The 19,952-nt window shown below is 38.2% G+C and overlaps 1 protein-coding gene across 8 annotated transcripts in view; it reads left to right on the forward strand.

The window, feature by feature from the left end:
* Window positions 1-19,952, forward strand: part of LOC121393289 (adhesion G-protein coupled receptor G1-like) — a 60,040-nt gene that overhangs the window by 26,334 nt on the left and 13,754 nt on the right. For 7 of the 8 annotated variants that reach the window (XM_041561250.1, XM_041561253.1, XM_041561254.1 and 4 more), the window contains exons 3-7: window positions 3,127-3,546; window positions 12,004-12,082; window positions 14,981-15,095; window positions 15,849-15,968; window positions 17,701-17,817. In XM_041561250.1, coding sequence (XP_041417184.1) covers window positions 3,127-3,546; window positions 12,004-12,082; window positions 14,981-15,095; window positions 15,849-15,968; window positions 17,701-17,817 — 851 coding nt within the window. Of the gene's footprint in view, window positions 1-1,003; window positions 1,045-3,126; window positions 3,547-12,003; window positions 12,083-14,980; window positions 15,096-15,848; window positions 15,969-17,700; window positions 17,818-19,952 lie in introns of all 8 variants that reach the window. The other variant, XM_041561255.1, reaches the window with a different exon arrangement.

Raw genomic sequence — 19,952 nt, forward strand, 5'->3', positions numbered from 1 at the left:
ACTGAAGTTTATACAACATCAGAGAGAAGCCAATCCTCTAGCTTCAACTTCCTACAAACGGGTGCACTAGCAGGCACGGTTGTTAACACACACACACACAAAGTGGATTTTTGTGTTAATATGCATACTTTAGTGTTTTCATGCTAAATTCTGCTGTATGTGCTGATTGGCTGGCCCTATACCTGTCAGCACATACACATTGAAGAAGCAGAAGGCAGCGGATCAGCTTTTCTCTGCTGACTTATACACAACACTCAGAATACCCATCTACCATTAGCCTATAACTTTGGGCAACTAAATTTCTTTACTATTGATGCAATTTTAAAATATCTCTCAAATGTAAATATATGCTAATTCAATTTTGGATTCAATTCAGTGGATGTTTGTGCGTTTTGTTGGTTAAGGTTCCTTGAATCCAGAGACTCTTTGCTGTGCCCAGTGAAAAGGACGGGGGTACATTACCCATCAATCAGTACCAGTACGGCCTGGCCCACTGGGATACCAGGAAAAGTCCCGGTGGGGCCCAGGTGTCAGTCGCCCCTCATGCTGTTAAACATTTGGCCTATTTCATGGCCATTCCCTATTTCATTGAGAACAAAGAGACTAAATAGATGGAATAATAGATCATAGTCTGTAAAGAGAATAGAGGTTGAGTGAGGAAAGGAAAAATAGTAGTACTGAGAGTGGGCCCCTGGTCTAAGGTTTTTTGGTGGGCCCATGGTGTCCCAGTCCGACACTGATCAGTACCAATCAGTGGGATAGGGAAATGCTTGTAAACTAAAGTGTGTGGAGTTTGTGGGTCATTACTCACAACTATACCTTTGCCAGAGAGTCAAATTTCATTACGTGAGCAGGAAAATTATTTTTGCTCCCTCAACCCCATTTACGCCCCCCTACAGCCCCTCAATGTTGGCTTTCATCAAATTGCAAGTGCCCCATTTCTTTTTTTAATGCATCTATTCCCTTGTTTTTTTGTTGCTGTTGGTTCCCTAAACGATATAAGCTATGACCACTATGAAACCTCCAATCCTGAGATCATTCATGGTAAGTGTTTCCAATCCTCTAGTCACTTGTTTCTCTTCACCTTTTAAATACAAGGTGAACATTAAAACTAATAATAAATAGCTAAAGAAAGGGGGGGGGGCAATCAGTAAGCAGATCCCTGCCCCATACCAGTGTTCTAGATAATCGCTAATTATTAGTAATTTAATTACCCTACATTCTTCTTTAAGAAGAATAAGCGCAGCCAGCTTCAGAGAATAACAGAATTACACAGCCATAGCAAAACTATTTTCATTTCTTTTTTCACGCTTTTATACGTTGGGAACTTATAAATCATTACTGACATTTTCTCAGGGATGACTGTTTTGAAAAATTATTATAGTGTTACACTGAATAATTTCTGCTCTTTGTTAAATACCACCAGACATGGGTTTGCATTTTGAAAGCAACATTTTGCATATTGTGACTCATTATTTCAGTCTGGCATTTTAAGGACCGGTTTCAAAATTTGTCAAATTTCTTGAGAGCCTGGGTGATTTTTCTTAAAGCTCTGCACGGAATATGTATTTGCAATGTCATTATACAATGCTTTAATGTTTTTGTGAAAGGTCATTACTGCTCTTATTTGCCCTTAGCATTCTGTTTCCCAGAGGAGCACAAATATGAGCTGTGATAATCACAGTACAACTAAACCAAATTTACTTTACTACATGTGCAATATCCAGTGCATTGATAGAGAGTACTTACTGTAATTCTTGTACAGTTGGTGGTGTAAATTACTATATTGAATGCTTCACTTCTTTTCAGCTTACTATAATCAAGGGTCGAATTTCAAAGTAGAAAAAACTTTGAAATTCGACCATCGAATTGAATCCTCCGACATTCGAAGTCGGAGGATTTTATACATCGTACGATCGTATTCCGGTCATAGTACGATTGTACTTCAAAACGAACGATTCGTACGGTTTTCCAAAAAAATCCGTTGACTTAAAAAAACTTAGCAAAACACACAGGAGGTCCCCCATAGGCTAAACAGCAATTCGGCAGGTTTAAGTTGGCGAAGTATTGAAGTCGAAGTTTTTTTAAAGAGACAGTACTTCGATTATCGAATAGTCGAACGAAGTCGTAGTATCCTATTTGATGGTCGAAGTATCCAAAAAATTACTTCGAATTTTTTTACTTCAAAAATCCCCTCGAATTCACTTTGACCCTTGATAAATCTGCCCCTAAAATTATAGGGGGAAACATAATGGGGAAAAATTTGCAGTCTCATAAACATGATTTCTAGTATCACTGGGAAGAATACATTTCTCCAAACAGTTTTTGGCCTCCTGAGTTGTCCATAGAGGTGTCCATTTGTGATCATTTATTGTGATAAGTGATGCAATGCAAAAATAGACTAATCATTTTTGATTTTCATAAATCCCACCCATAATTCTACTTCTTATTGCAATTACAAGCATATACATTTACTATTGTAAATTGAATGCCAGCTTGTGCATGCTCTTAAAGAGCATTGAGAGGCTCTTTGGACAATGCAATTAGTCAGTCAGTTATAGTTTGTGATAAATATGGCCAGCACAGAGCCTTCTAAGACCCTACCGTAATACACTGTACTAGAGCTACTCAGCATTTGGCACAGATCGACATAGTTATTCCTACTGAGTTTACCCAGGGCTAAATAACAATGTAAGAAATGAGATGGTTCACAACAAAGTGCTGCTAGTTCCACTGTAATTAGCCGTCTCCCAGCAAGCTAGGGAACATATACTGTACAGTATAAACTCTGAGAGGAGGCACACTTAGTCCTATGTTATGGACAATCATCTCATTTGGACCTAGATTTTGATGGCTGTAGATAGACTGCAATTGGTACATTTGGTTCTTTCTGACCATAGATTGCATTGTCTGAGTGGCCAATTATGCTTTTATTGAATTAGCAGCATGAATAATTTACTGTATGTCTAAGAAGGATGCCTTAAAAGAAATATGGCAGCTCTCACATATTTTTTAGATTTGCATAGGAAAGTTAATTGAGGGGTTACTTGTAAATAGTGTATTTATTATATTTTACATTTAAACTTAGAGCTTGCTCTGTTTAATTACAAATCTCTTTTCATGCAGGCCTTTTACTTGGCACATATGGATCTTCATTATGTGGGATAAGGATGCAGTTTGCTGGAGGGGGATTCCTACAATATCACGGGGGATTTGGCGATGACACAGTGATTATTGAGAACCGACTGGATGGTCTCATTGTAAAATCCGGTTATCTACCTTCCACCAATTTAACCCTTCAGAGTCTTCCTGGAAATTACATTTTCTGTGTGCACTGGTTCCCTGCTTTAAGGACCTTCATTTTAAAATATGGTGTTCAGAACTATTCGTGGCATGTAATGGAAAGATCAAATGAAAATGGCAACACTTTTACTGTTCTGTCAAATGAAACATGCCCAGAGAATACAACCATGTCTAACATGTCCTTTAACTGGATAAAGCAGAAAAATTCATGTCGTTTTGTCTTCCCGCATCAGAACTGGAATAGTAAGTATAGTGATTATTATCATCATCATTATTTATTATTATCCTGGTTCTTTGTTTTTATTCAGCCTGGCTCTTGTTTCTTACATTTGGCCAGTGTTAGGAAGGCTTCTGAGAAGGTTACCTTGCTTTTTTATCTTTATATAATCAAATCAGTATTTTGAATCTCTTACTCTTTTGCTGTTTCTCCTGAAGATATGATGTAAGCAATCTATATGAAATCATATTTTGAACTGCAGATATTCAGCAGGAACATCCTAAAACAAAATACACTTTTCCATCAGATCTAACATTAATAAAGGGAAATATTTGTAAGATAATTTGTTTTTGTAGGGCTAATATTTCAATCTATACACTTTTGATCTCATCCTAACAAAATACAGCCTTTCCAGTATCAGTATCCTAAAGGAAATTTGCATATCGGCACTGGTAATGCTGAGAACAATTTGTGTATCTTCTCATGTATTCTTGCATGCCTAAGTATGGGTAGTTAACATGGAAATTTCAGACGTGCAAGCAGCTTGCATCCTTTTCACTCGTGTTACTGTTCTTTCCAATACTAGCAATAGGGATAAAAAGACTTCTGTGTTTTTGTCCAGTTATCAATGGGTGTGACCTTTCTGCTTGACCAAGCAGCCATCCAAAAATATTCATCTGTAAGCTGAGTTCTTCAGGCTGCAATGTGTGGATACAGGGCTTTAATATTAGGCATATTTTCCATGTTGAAATGGCTCAAATTATCATCTAAATTCTGATGAGATTGCACTGTACGACCAGTGAAATCCAGCCTTTGTATTCAGAGTTTTAATGCTCTGAGCTTTGAATACACTTTTCAAAATATACAAGGTACTTCATGCTCAGGACCTTTGTGCTATTTATTGTTTTTGTGTAACTGTAATTTTGAAATAGCCATGTGATGTGAACGATGAAAGCTGATGTCTGACAACAGAATTTGATCTGATTTCATTGAGTCTTGCATGGGAAATTGGATCTGTTCAATTTGAGCATCAAGTTTCTTACTTAAACCTATCGGTCCAATACCTATCAAGTGGTTAAGTAGCAACTTCTACCCTTGGCAACCAGTGAGATACAAGTGCTGTAATAGAGCAACAGAAAGGGTATATTCATTCACAAATACATTTAGTTCCCCATTAAATTCAGTAAGGTTAAGAGCATACCTTTAGTTGTGTAATTTATCTTGGCAAGAGCTGACTTGTTCAATATGTACTTGTATCAGCATATATTTCTTCAGAATTCAATTCCTAGAAGAACGTCTCTTTACAGATATACTTTTCAATGTTGGCTAAACTAGTGCTGCTCTTTGCATTATAGGTAGCTTTAGAAGGAAAAATATAGGACAATATTGGCTGGTACCTAGCTAGAATAAATATGTAGGCTTGGGCGAATGACCCGTTCGTTTCGCCAAAAATTTTCAGCTGGTGAAATGTCGCCGACGCCCATTAAAGTCTATGGGCGTCAAAAAAATCTTGACGAATGGTGAAATGTTTTGACACGCAGCGTCATACAAGTCAATGCCCGTTATTTCTGCAGCGAAACAAGTCGAAAAAATTCGCCCATCTCTAGAAATATGTTGTAAGGTTAATATAACCACCTTGTTTTTTCATCTTTTTTTTTTTGTTTAATGGCTTATTTACATTTATTCTTATTGACATTGCACTCTGTCTAGGGAGGCTAATTATTAGACAAGTGAAGATGGCAAAACACAGCCAGATATTGGCTACTAAGCTGCTTACTTCTGATTGAACAGACAGCCTGTTGGGTACAAAAAGTGCTTCAAGGATGACCCCACTGGTGTCAGAGGGGCACAGGAATAAAGTAAATGTGGCCATACAAAAGTGGATCCAATCATTTGGCAGTGTAAGTAAAGCCACCTTTGGTTCCAACAGGCTTCCAACTGACCAGTTTATTAGCTGTATGTTGCCACAGTTGTGCTTGAGTAGCACAGAAACCCACCCATGTGAATACTTGCTATCCTCCTATACATAAGAGAAGAAGGTTTTGTATGTTTCTCCCACCACTGTCATGCCTTCTGTTTCCCGTTTACCCTGAGCTGTTTTTTTAAAGAAGTGGTTCACCAACCATTAAAAATCCACCACTATGTAATTTTAAGAACTGAACTTTGTGTTTTTTACAGTTTAAAGGGGACCCGTCACCCAAAAAAATTATTCCAAATCCTATTTTATCATGTTAGTCAAGCAAAATGAACTTTAATTACACTGTATACATTATTTGAATCTTGTTTCCATCAGTCTGTGAACTCATAATTACAGCAAGCAGTCAGGAGCCATTTTGTGGACACTGTTATTAAGGCAAGCCTTGCATCATCTCTTTTATTATACAGCTTTTTATGTCTGGATGACAGGTCCACTTTAAGTTAAGGAAAGCATAATAGTGAGGAGGCATCAATTTTTAATATTTACAAAAACAAGTGCTGGTTGCACCTGGTGGTGCTTTACTTTGTCTTAATTCTTCTCAGTGCACATCTACAGCAGAAATAATCAACCTGCAGCTTAGGAAGATCAATTCCTATCTGCTTCTGACTGGTTGTAAAGGAATATGGATTATAGAAAATGAATTTAAACAACAGCTAGAAATCCATAGATTGGGCAATTGGGGATACTGGATCTATCGTTATTAATATATATTTTAATAGGGCTCTCAAACATTATAGTCTTTGTCAAACATAGAGAAACGTAATATCATTTATTAAACAAATGAACTAGTGTGTTTTCAAGTCTGGCAGAAATTACTCCAGTTAAGCTGGCCATAGATGTTGAGATTTTTAAAAGATCAGAACCTGATCGTGAGACCACAATCTTCTCAGAACGATCGTACGAATTGACCATCAACTAAAAAGACCAATTTGCCAGGAAAACAAAGGGGAGCTGCCTGCTTGGCCCTGCAAACATAGATAGATTGCACAGGGACCGACAAAGATTTTTTGACCTGGCCGATCAATTTCCTGACAGATGTCGGCCGAAAAATCGTAAGATGTACGATTGTTCGAATCCCACTAACCGCACGATAATTTCGAAGGATTGGTTGGGCTTCCCTAAAATCGGTCATTCGGCAAGAAGAATCGTCGCGTCTATGGGGAGCTTAAAGCAGCTTTGGCCCCAGGAGTGTTGGCCAGGTTTGTCATTTATATCAGACACACATGGCTCTATCTTCTGCTTGGACACATTAATAATAATAAAAGAATTTCAGAAGCACATTGCACAATACTGAGCTAATAAACCAGTACTCTTGGTAATGTCTAGTCTGAAGTTAGAACAAAGCCTGAGTGCACATTTATTGTTAATAATTTACAGGTTGTCTAGAGAACTTGTTTTTATTGCATTTAAATATGCTTATAGCTGTTATTAAACCGGTGCCAAAGGTCTTTTGTAATCACAAGGTTACAGTATCTGCAGTTGAAGTGAATTATTGTAAGTAGACTTCAGTAGGTTTTTCCCTATATGATAGACCAAATGGTCTCATGCTTTAAAGGATTTTAAAGGTTTTTACCATTGTATAGAGTAGTGGCTTTCAACGTTTCAAGCCATCATCCTGCTATAACTGACCTCCACTCCTCTGCCTCCAGCCCTTAACAAGCAAAGCAACAAAAATCTTATTTCACTTGATTGGAATTTTTATTGAGGCTGGTGGGTGGAATATTTACCTTTTGGATAGGGATTAAGGATGCAGGAGAGAAGTAAGAGAGACTTGTTTAGTGTGTCATAGAGTGTGGGAAATGTATTGGCGTGGGATAAAAGTGAGGCCAGATAAATAACAAAGAATACGCTGTGGGTTACTTTGCTGTATTTGGAATTGCTAGAGGTTTGAAGAGTTAACACATGGATGCTAGGGGTGCTTGCAGGGCATGGAAAACTGTTGGAATGGTCTTTTTAACATTTTGGAGAGTTGATGGTGGATGCCTGTAATGCCAGAAAGTCTGGCACCCCTGGGTTGGCAATCTGAATATACTGTCAAATGTCCATTGAACTGCTATCAATGCTATATCTGATGAACTTTATAGAGAACAGGGCAGTAGAACACTGTGTGGTTCTCCAGTGACAAACTTTGCAACTCTGTTTTAACAGAAATTGACCCTGCTAGTTCTTTGCTAGGGTTTAATTATCCTAGCAACCATTAGAATGGAAAATAAATGACCCAGATAATATTTTCTTTTTTAGCTTCAGTCAGAATAGAATGCATCAAAAACCATAACATAAAAAATGAAGACTTGTTTGACAAAAAGTCTAGAACAGATCCATCAATAAGATAATAAAATGGTCATGACTCTTAATAATGAGGAAGGAGACTTAAGCTGTAAGAAAGTGGTTTCACTGCCAACACACAGCATTCCCTCCCACATCCTTCCAATGTACCGGTACATGCCATTGTTTATACTAAGAATATAAGGAAGGGCCTGGAGGTGCTTGGAACTTAGTCAGATGTGAACAATGCTAAACTGTGAGTGGTACTGGGCATGAACTGCATTTCCTGAATCAATGCCAACTGACACCCAATTAATATCTGCCATAAACATTGCTAATTTAGAGATGTAAAAACGCAAACAGTGGGAAACTACCACCATCTCACTTTGAAACTCAACATTTTTTCCCAAGACCTTTTTTCCCAAGACCATCCACAGAGATGTTAGTTGACAGAAGAATATCAATTATCGTTGCTCAAAGTAGTAGCTGACTTTTTAAATAGCAGAGACATTTTAAACAAAATGACAGCATAATCTTTTGTTTAACTGAATGTTTTTAATTTTCGGCATCCTCTTTTCATGATCAGAACAGGAGAATGAGCACTCGTGTAACAGTTTAATAAGCTGTATGTCCCGTTGCTTAATTAAAGAAACCGTAACACCAAAAAATCAAACTGTTTTAAAGGAATGATAATATAATGTTTTGTTGCATAGCAGTGGTAAAACTGGTATATTTAAACAATAGTTTATATAAACCAGCTGCTGTGTAGCCATTCAAAGCTGAAAAAGGAGAAAAGGCACAGGATACACGGCAGATAACAGTAGTAGAATACAATGGGATTCCTCAGAACTTGTCTGTTATCTACTGTGTCTCCTGTGCTTGAATCGCTGCCCCCATGGATACACAGCAGCTTTTTAAATATAATTTAAAATTATATTTTTAAAGCAAACACGTCAGTTTTACCAGTGCAGGGCAACAGTACATTATATTGTCCTTTCTTTAAAATGCTTTTTTTCAATGATTTTTTGATGTTACTATTTCTTTTAGAAACATTTAATGCTTTTTTAAAATACATTGTCTAGATATTTGTTACTTGTATCTTGTGGAGATCTTTGTTTTATATTTTCAATTTAGTCAAAACTACTGCTCACATACAAAACTGTATATGCCTGCTCACAAGGGTAACTCAGCATGGCTATCAAGAAACCAGTGTAGACACTATTTCTAAATTAGCTGCTGTAGGCATGTTTCTAAATTAGCTGCTAATTTTACATGCAGGCCGCATGCTGTAGCATGTACCTATGCTGATTACTCTGCCTCTGGGGTTTAATATTGACCACTGCACCAAAATGCTGCTTCTAGTGATATCCCTCTGCATGCTAGGTAAGGTTCTGCACAGGTTTTCAAACTCGTTGTGTTGTCTGCCCTCTTTTGCTCCAATATTTGGTGAGGTCAGGCTTAGCCATCACAATATAAAATAAGCAGTATATGCTACAAGGAAGCACAAAAGTGAAAACATAGTGCAGTATCCTAGTGTACAAAAGAAAATCACCACACACTGTGGGGCACATTTACTAAGGGTCGAATTGCGGTAGTACGATATTCGAAGTCAAAGTTATTTTTGATCGAATATGGCCATATGCGATTGAAGTAAAATTGTTCGATCGATTAAATCCTTCGATTCGAACGATTTAATCAATCGATCGAATGATTTTCGAAAAAAAAAACTTAGACTTCTAAATGTTGGCTATAGGTTCTAGGAGGTCCCCATAGGCTAACATAGCAATTCGGCAGGTGGCGAAGTGTCGAAGTCTACGTTTTTTTAACGAGACAGTACTTGGATTTTCGAATGGTCAAATATTCAAAGTTTTTCCAATTCAAATCAAAGTCAAATTTGGCCTCTTCGATGGTCGAAGTACCCAAAAATTACTTCGAAATTTGAAGCTTTTAAATTCGAAAATTCACTTCGACCCTTAGTAAATGTGCCCCTCAGGGGGCACATAACTGCTGCTGCCCCACCTCATCCGGAAATTCGCTCTTAAAGTACCAGGAGCGGCATTTTTGCTGCCCCTGGTACCTAGTGGGGCGCTGCCGCCTGAGGCGACAGCCTCAACTCGCCTCATTGGCGAAGCACCCCTGGTGCCCCTGTATGTGAAATTAAATTCAAGCTCATAAATATCCAAAATTAGGATTTCCCCTTCATGCCTTGTATTATGTTTATTAAATGTAAGCGTTAATAAGTACAAACTACTTACAAGCGTCCACTATATCTGCACATTGACATATGGCAACGACTTTAGTTCTGCTACATGCATCTGACTTCATTTTGAATATAACCATATTTACATTGGCACTATTGTGGAGTGCACCGACTGAATAGAATTCACTTGTTGAAAGTGCTGGGTGCTTAAAGGACATGTAAAGCTTATATTTTCCTACCATGTATGTAAGTTGGGCACATCTCCCCAACCCAAATGGCATTTGTACTGCATACATCCCCTCCATTTGCCAGTGCCATAACAGTTCCCAAAAACAAATAGCAGTTTGTAATCCCCACCCATTCCACTTTCCACCCCCACTCACTCTTTAAATGTAATTCTCTTATTGTTGAACTCATTAGGTTTGATAAAGGGCCCTAAGGAGCCTGAAACTTTGCCCTTTTTTACGGATGTTCATGGGTTAAATAAATCACCCATTTCACTGTGCAATTCTAGAGTGTGCTTCTGGATTTTTTTCTGCTTTAAATAGGGTTTCCACCTTTTCGCTTCTCTGAAAAGGGGCAGGGGGTGGTGCGGATGATGTTGTGGGGTGGGTCGGTGCTGTCAGATGCGGGACTGATGGAGGCGGTGACTTCAGGGGCAGGCCCGATGATGTGCCAATCATAGATTGGCTGATTGCAATATCATTATTTTCAATGTCCTGTCCAGATTTCCTAATTTGGAAATCCTGAAAATCACTTTTCACCCAGACAGCCCTTCCGAATAACAGGCTGTCCAGGTGAAATCCAGGCAGGTGCCAACCCCATCTTTAAAGGATGAGGAGTCAAATCTGGTGCCTATAAAGGAGTGGTGAAGTGCTTAACATTGTCGGCAGCATCTCAGCTCAGATTTACAATACAACATAATTGTTTTTTTAGATTTAACCTGATGACTTGGAAAGAACAGTGATAACTGCAGCAGTCTGGAATGAGTAGTCATTTTTACACTGTTTGATTGCTCCATGACCCATTTTTCCCATACCTTAAATATCCAAGGCTTTTAATAGATCCATTAAGCTCTCTACTTGTGAACTTTCTGTTCACCCTTTGATAAATATACCCCTAAATGAGGGTTGCATTGTGTAGTCACATCAAGGGTATTTAATATGGTAGGAACATCTCCCCAGGATTTCAGCCTAAGTGAAATTATCACAAAAATGAAATTAAATATAAGCTTCACTGAAATAGGAAATGTTCTAAATATACTCAATTAAACATTCTGAATCATTTCTGAAATGATCAACTTCTTTACTATCCCCCTCTTAGCAGCTTGTCTCTCTTCAGTCATTGTTCATGCAGAAGTTGGGAGTCTGATTTTCAATGACCGTTAAATCTAATAAATCTTTTATGGGGGCTCCTTTAATATCACCAGAAATCCTGTCTCTCTACTTTCAGGATTTGTACCGAAGTCAGTTATTGTGTTAGATTTTGTTTGTACTGGAATTAGTTAATTGAGTGAGCTCCTGTATTTCTACTAGGAAAGGGAGCCCCCCTAAAAGCTATAGTGGATTTAACTGTCAATGAAAGTCTGACTCCAACCCCTACATGAAGAGAGAATGAAGAGAAACAGATGCTGAAAATGGGATAGTGACGATAAACTTGATTAGAAATGGTACAGAATGTTTGATTGTATTTAGAAAGTTTCTTAGTTCATTATGATGATGTTTATATTAAATGTTAATTTTCACGATAGTTCCCATTTAATGTAAATTTGTGTGACTTCTGCTCTGTATAGGAAGTATTAACCATAGGTTAGAGTACAATTTATTTTATAAGAATGACGCAATATATAATATGCCACTTTTCATACAAGCAAGACATTTGAATGTATTTAAAGAAAAATCTTTTTGTAACCTTATTCTGCACACCCTAAGCTATTCCTTTCTAATACAGGGAAACTGTATTGATTTTCATTATAATGTCCTTATAGGAATTTGGAGTTACATTTTAATAACAAGACAAAACCCGCTTCTCCCTTCTCAGGTACCAAGTTTGTGGATCATGAAATATCTGAAATCAGCCAACTACTGGACAAACCAGGGGTCGCCACCAGTGGCCGAGTGTAAGTTATTAAAATATGTTTGATTCTATATTTCAAGGTCATAAACAGTAGCAACACTGGTTATCTTTAACCTGGATTAGTACACGTATGGGATCCGTTATTTGGAAAGCTCCCAACTATGGGAAGGCCATCTCCCATAGATCCCATTTTAATAAAATAATTAGACTCCCACTGCTCGCACCTTCTCATTCCTTACACCACCACTCACCCCCCCCCCCCATCCGGCTCTCCCACAACAGCTCACAATCCTTGCACCAACTGACTGCTTGCAGATTCCCCTGCCGGCTCTACTTCTTCTGGCCCATCTCTTCCACTGGGGACAGTGTGGGCGGGCAATTCAAAATGCTGTCAAATTCTCCTTCTCAGTCTCCAGTGGTGAAGTGGCCAGCAGGCAGCAAGCCACCACCCAATTTTTGCAATTTTTAGATTTGGAATTTATGGAATAAAATTTCACAATCGCAAATCGATTTTTTTGCGACAAAATATTTAACTAAACTCCAGAGCAGCTGTTAACTCTAACTTTTACATAATGAGCGATGTAATATTTACCATCGAATAAATTTACATTTTGAGCAGTGCTAAACATTAGCAAAAACGCCATTATAAAAACAACACTTGGGATTTTAATTACATTCGCATAGTGTCTTTTTTAAAATAACCCTATAGAGCACAAAGACCTGTGCTCTTCTCTGTCTGAATTTGTTAACTCTGTTGTCATGGGGGGTGGCCTGGGAGAGGCACGTAGGTGTGCTCAGTGAACCATCACTAAGGATGTGATTTTGCACCCCTTGTGACTTGAATGTTGGTACACTGAAAAGCATTTTACGCGCATTAGAAACTATTTAAAACTATGTAAAACTTAAAAATACCTACACAAGAATTGATGCGTGAATTAAAAACTGGTAATGTCACCCATTAAAAAAATACAGTTTATCCCCAAAGACCAATTATAATTAGATTTGTGACTTACTATCAATAAACTCTTGGGTGGATAAAAGAGACAGGCAGAAACTCTTGTGTCTCATGACAAGCTGATTATAATTAATGTTTATTCAATGTTATTCTGTGTATAAAGGCCCCCATACACAGGCTGATAAAAGCTGCTGACAGACCGAGACAGCAACTTATTGCCCCGTGTGTGGGCGTGCCCGATCGGTGTCTGTCCGAAAATCAGCCAGATGCCGATCGGACAGAGAAAAAAATCCCGTCAGATCGCGACCGCATCTGTTCGTTGATGAGGTCCCGCAATCCGACCGCCCGTATCGCGTCCATTGTGATCCAATCATTGGGCCCTATGGCCCATGGTCAGATCAGCCTGCTATTGCCCACCTTAATGTGGGCATATCAGGGAAAGATCTGCTAAGGCCACCTTAATTCTGAGTGAGGAGCAGTCATCCTATGGTAAAATGTTGCAGTAATATAGCATTCTACAATGTGGCCAGTTCAGTAAATGGGAAAAGTTCATTATGATTTAAGAGTTTCTTACAAAAAAGATCAGCAGGGAGCAGTATATTTTGCCGGACAATAAGAATTTTTCAGCCCACTATTTCGGATCGCTGTCTAAATGTCCCACTATGCCTCTTCTGTTCTTCTTGGTTCTTGGAAAAAAGATTAAGATGGACATACGTCCCACTGTACCATTCTATTTTCTGTTCTTTCTCTGTAATTATGCTGGCATAATTACTGTATGTTTTGGTAAAATGGATGTGGTATTTAGGGGCTTGGGCAAGCAACAGATATTTTTGTCCCCTCTCTATTTTTCAAATGTTAGAAGGCATGGAATATGTGCACAGAGAGTGGGGGGTAATTATACTGAATCAGCATGAGCAAAGTGTGCAGAGGGAATAAGTAAGGAAGGTTAAAAAGCTATGTTTCCATGGGCAGAACTAAATAAGACAAATGTACAGGAATGTCAAGGGGGAAGACTTGTATTGCATTTTCTAGTTGTATTTGTCAATATTTTTAGAATTGTTGAGGAGTTAAGTTCAGCTCTTCCTTGCAGTTTCGCTAGAGCCCCAGCACTTGCACCTTCCTCTTTAGGAATAAGTGTAGAGAGGGAATGAGGCAATGGGTGAATATTACAAAGGCAGATTTGTTATTTGTAGTTTGGGTTTCATATATAAAATGTAATAGAGATCCTAATCTGGCTTGTTCATGTTTCTTTAAAATCACAAGACTTGATTTTATAGAAAAAACAGTGCACAGACTCTATGAATGACAATAAAATTGCCCCTTACACAGACTAAAATGCTAATCATTCTACAGTAATTGTAACTCTGGAGTGAGGCAGAAGACAAAGGGAAATAATTCAAAAGCTATGTTGCTAACAATAAGACATTTTAAACATTAATTGTTAACATAATGGTGAACTATGCCGAATTAGCAGTCAGCTGGCAATCACATGTTTAGTAAGCTGGAACCTGGAAATACACAATCTCTGCGACTGGCACTCTGTAATTTGAGAGAGAGCAGTATAAATTCATTGATATATTTCATATCTATTAATGACCTATTAATGAAATTATAAAAAGATAATAAAAATGATCTCTCGCTGTAGCCTTGTGTAAAGGGAATTTGAAGAAGCATGTTGCTTCTTCCATATTGTTCACTTGATACATTTATAATTTCACTATCTTAATAAACTGGAACAATGAATGGAATGTAACAAGGTCACAGAGTTCCCAAAGAGGTTACCTTCACTTTATTTTCTGTAGCATTTCACTGCCCTCACATCTAGCAGTGTTTTTAAATGTTGTAATTACTGGTGAAAATGAATGCATAAAAATACAGTGAACCAAGGCAAAGCCTAAAGGGATAGTTAATGAACAATTTAGACAGAAAGCCATTGAACACACATGCACATACATGAACCCCATCTGAACTGCGCTTTTGTTTTAGGCTGCGGCGCTGGATTGATAAGACCCTCTCTGGGGTGCAGTTTAAAGGTAACAGTCACCACTTTGGAAATGGTACTCTGCAGGCATCAGTATTCAAGCTCAATTCTGTAGATGTGGTAAGTAACACAGAAGCAAATTTGCCTCATTTGCTTAGCACAACATTGCATACATATAGTTTTCTATATGTAACATATTTATAATATATTGCAAATTAAAATTTCTGTACAAAAATATGATGTTGCTGTTCCAGAGGTGTGTTACCATTCACTGTTAAGTGAAAAGTATTGGATGAGCACTCCATATCCATCCATAAAGGTTAAAAAGTTTACTTTATTTTAAACATTGTTAAAACCATCTATTCCCTGACGCATTTTGTATCAGCCGATACAAAGTCATAATGACTACGTATCGGCTGATACAAAACGCGTCAGGGAATAGATGGGTTTAACATAAAGTTAACTTTTTAACCTTTGTGGATGGATACGGAGTGCTAGTCCAATACTTTTCACTTAACGTGACTCACCTATAGCTACGGGCTTGGGGCAATCACCCGGGCCACCAGTTGGATCTGGTGAGTTCCTTCTATTGTTTTACCCTTGATACTGTTTAAGACATCAGTGAACCCAAGCGCGGGTCCCGGGGTTTTTATACCCGGGTCACTTTCACTTTCGGGTGAGCTGTACAAATGTGACATGTATATATTGGCCGCCAATTTATTAAGGGGACTTTATAGCAAAGCTTTCTCTGTATATGCATTTTTAGTGCCTAAATTAGCGGTGTTCACTTTCTTAGATATTTATTGAATGGAACTAAATTTAGCAAACACTCCATTTACCGATTGCATACTTACCATTCACTGTGTTTTACAGCTTCGATCCATTCCAAAAAAAATGGGAATTTCTGTATCTGTTCCAAAGCAAGTCATAGAAAAGGCTGGCAGTGGCAAGAGGCTCCATGTTGTCACTGTTCATGGGACTTCAGTATTTAAGGTAAATTTAAAAAATCAGTCAATGTCATCACACTGTACCCTTATGAAACAGACAAACCAGAAACTGTTTTTAAACTTGAGAGCAAGGTGTAAATTCCATTATAGCAGCAAGTGCTAAGGAGACATTGAGGTGAGGGTGTGGGGACAACAGAGTACCAAAATATTTTGTCTTGGTAGAAAACAGTGGAAAAAAGGGAGTTTAAACCTTGCTTAATGAAAAACTGAAAGAGAATATAGAATGATAGTTTTGCCTGAAAGATAAACTGTATACAGGTTTGAGACCCGTTATCCAGAATGCTTGGGACCTGGGGTTTTCTGAATAATGGGTCTTTCCTTAATTTGGATCTCCATACTTAGTATGGTAGTAGTACTTTTTTGAAATATTAATTAAACCCAATAGGATTTATTATATCTTAGTTGGGATAAAGTACAAGGTACTGTTTTATTATTACAGAGAAAAAGGAATTATTTTTTACAAATTAGAATTATTTGCTTAAAGGAGAAATAACCCCTCCTACCAAAAGCCCCCCTAAACTTCCAGGCATTGCCCCCCTCCCCTCGATGTGCTTTAGTGTAAAAAAAAAACTTACAAAAATTCTGACCTTTAAATTCAGAGAAGTGCAGCAGAGCTCCTGGTCACCATCTCAGAGCTCTTCGTATATTCTTCGATTCTCAACGCCGATTTGCGCATGCACAATTAAAGCTGTTTCCTGACTTGGCCCAAATGTGCATGCTCCAGCAGGCTTTGTGTTGGCAATGAGACCAGAAGACTATACAAAGAGCTGGAAGATGGAGACCTGGAGCATTTAAGGGTCAGAATTTTTTACACTAAAGTACATAGCAGGGAGGAAAAGGGGGCAGTGCCTGGAAGTTTGGAGGGGGGGGGTTTAGTTCTCCTTTGATATGAAGTCTATGGAGATGGCCTTCTTGTAATTCAGAGCTTTAGAGGTAACTGGTTTCCAGAAAACAGATCCCATACCTGTAAATGAAAAATGGAACCATCAAACCCAGGCTCATAGAAGCCTTCAATCAGTTTCCTAAGAGACATCTCTGTTGATTGTTTTAGTAGCAGGCTGTTGGGAAAAAAATATGAGCTGTATGTCCTGGTAACCTTAAGAGACAAATGTTGTTGTTTTTAACCAGAAAAAAAGACTCTTACAGCAGACAGAGCAGTTGTGCTTTCTGCACTAGTGATGAGAACCACAACTTGACCTGCCCCAAGAATGAAGGGATTGGGGCTGTTCCTAGAGGTAGAAACAGTCCTATTTTCACCCCTCGGACAGGCAAAAAAGAATGATAGTCACTTGAGTGATTTTGTTTTTTATGGTTGGTCATTCCATATACCAATGTCTGCTGCTTATTTATCAGTGGCTCATATCAAAGCTTATACTGTACCTATAGATATTCAATCAATTTCCTTGTAATTATTTTATATTATAACTTTATTATGCCAGTAAATTAGATCATGTTATGGCTCTCAGGTTTCCTTATGCTTGTGAAGGTCTTGTTGTACAATAGAAATGAAAGACTTTTCAGTTTGAGAGTAGCAACACACAATCCCACATGCAGATGTTACTATATAACCCAGTGGTTATGGGAGCAGTGGTTTACTGGGGCAAACAAAAAAGTTGGGCAACTGATGAAATTTTGTTTTCCAGCCCGTGGACTTCTAAGTATATTTCTGATCTGTCTGACTTTACCATGGATCCCCTAAATGTAATTCTCTTTCCCAGGATGCAGCCAACAGCACAGTGCTTGGAGACAAAGTGATTGGTGTCAGTGTGGAAAACACAAAAGTCTCCAATCTGTGTGAAGATATAATGTTCAATTTTGAGCATGAGCCTGTAAAGGTAAGATCATTTCTGAGTAACACACTTTTTAATCCTGATTACAGCATGAAGCAGAGTTATCAAAAGTAGAGTTTCACTATGTATCACAGGATCTCTCAACTTACTATAAGGCCTCCTTAGCAATACATGTTTTCCCACTCAGCAACAAAAGGGAGTGGATAATTCTGACGCGTGACATGTGTGACAAGTTCTTAAAAAGGCATTTCACCCTGGAGCCAACAAGAGGACTCTAAGCTGGCTTTATGAACAAAGCCTTCCCAAGGATATAACATACTGCTTTATATGACTTCCCTATTTAATACAGTCTGGCCATTAATCATCCAGTACATCATATAAAATCTTTGGTGTTCAGTGGAACTTACCTTCATTCCTGCATTCTTCATCTTTCTCCTCGGTGATGTCTTCAGCAGCTTTGTTTCTTTGGTGACATCCTGCATCAACTCAAATGGGGCCTAGCTTATCTGGGATGTGTAGCACATCTGAGCCTCCCCTTTATACTATAAATGTACTGGGATCAGGATGATTCTACCCCCTTCATGGCAGCCCTGATTGTGATTAATATTGGTAAATTGTGAACAGGACATGGCCATAAATATGTCTGTCTTTGAATTACCCCATGTTTGTTTTATGCAAAAAAATCACTACCCTTGTCAATGACAGATGGCAGTGGCATCCATGTGCTTCATTAACTTAAATAGGTAGTGGGGCATCGGGTGCATTGATGCAGGGTCCAAGTCAATTTAGGCTCAAGTTCTTAATAATGTTGGCTAGAGGCCAAGTTTACACCGAACACGTGCACCTGTTTATTAGTAAATGAGGCCTAGAGATCAGATTTTCATTAATCCTCATATTCAGTGAAACATGTTCAGCATCCATGCTAGTGTGTATGTGGATGAACAACCATGTTGAGTGTTCATGTAACTGTAATAAACCCAAGTGCCTATATTGGCTGTGAAACGTACTGTACATTTCATTCTCCCTTGATCTATATCCTCCTGAGACTAGGTTAGGAAACAGGAAATGATCCTTCTCCATGCATGACATCAGTATGGTTTAACCCAAATGATCTTGTTCCTTTTTATCACGTAGTCTTTGCCGCAAGCATGACAGCAGAAAATGTGCTGGAGGCTGATATGCTTAACTTCATGAGACAATGGTTATAGCTATAACTTGCTGACTCACACTGTTTTGCCCGAGAGAGTATCTATGTTCTCAATTTACCTTAGTGGTGGGTTAGAGGTTCAGTACTATTTTACACTATTTTACTTTCTACATTTTACCAGAGAACAATTTTCTGTACTGATATTTGTTTGTCAAAAGTATTGTTCTGTTGGGTATCCCAGGGTATCCCATGGCTTTAGTCCTGTGCTAGATATGGGGGGCTAGCACATTCACAGATCACATTTCTTGTGGATGGTGAGTCAAAGCAAAACTGAGACACTGCACCATTTGGCAAATGACCCCCAATAATTGGAAACATTCCAAGAAGGAATGTTTCCGGTCAGAGGCCCTAGTTCCCAAACTGTGGGTTTGTTCCCCCCCCCCTTGAAACACTGGCAGGGGCATTTAGTTTGAAGGCCACTTATGTAAAGATTTGGTGAGAATTACTATTTGCTCACCTATATATACCTGCAAGCCCAGCTTGAATGCCACTTTTTTTAGATATGGGTGGAAACATATTTGATTTCCTAGATATTCTTGAAATTATGGGTGAACGATATATCCACGATTTCCTCTCTCTCTCTTATAAAGTTTGACAACTGCTGCCTCTGTCTTGAAGCATTTTAATGGGACCATTGCCAAATAAATTATAATTTCTGATGTTTTACCCTTGCTTTAAATTATAAGGGATGATTTATAACCATGGGAGCACAGTTATATGAGCTTTTTGTGCTCTTTTTGTGCTCATTCTGGCACCCCTTGTGCTGGCTTAAGAAATATGGCCTTTTTTTGTATTTTGCATGGGGCATTGTAAATGAGCCATGAAAGTGGAAATGTACATTTGTATTTAGCATATATTCATTGTTATTAATTAATCCTGAGGTTACCACTTTTCCATTTTAATTTATCACAAGTTATTTAGTGAATATTATCCTTCTGTGGTTAATAATTAATCAATAATTTATTGTAACCTC

This window comes from Xenopus laevis, chromosome 4S (assembly GCF_017654675.1).
Source record: "Xenopus laevis strain J_2021 chromosome 4S, Xenopus_laevis_v10.1, whole genome shotgun sequence".
NCBI lineage: Eukaryota > Metazoa > Chordata > Amphibia > Anura > Pipidae > Xenopus > Xenopus laevis.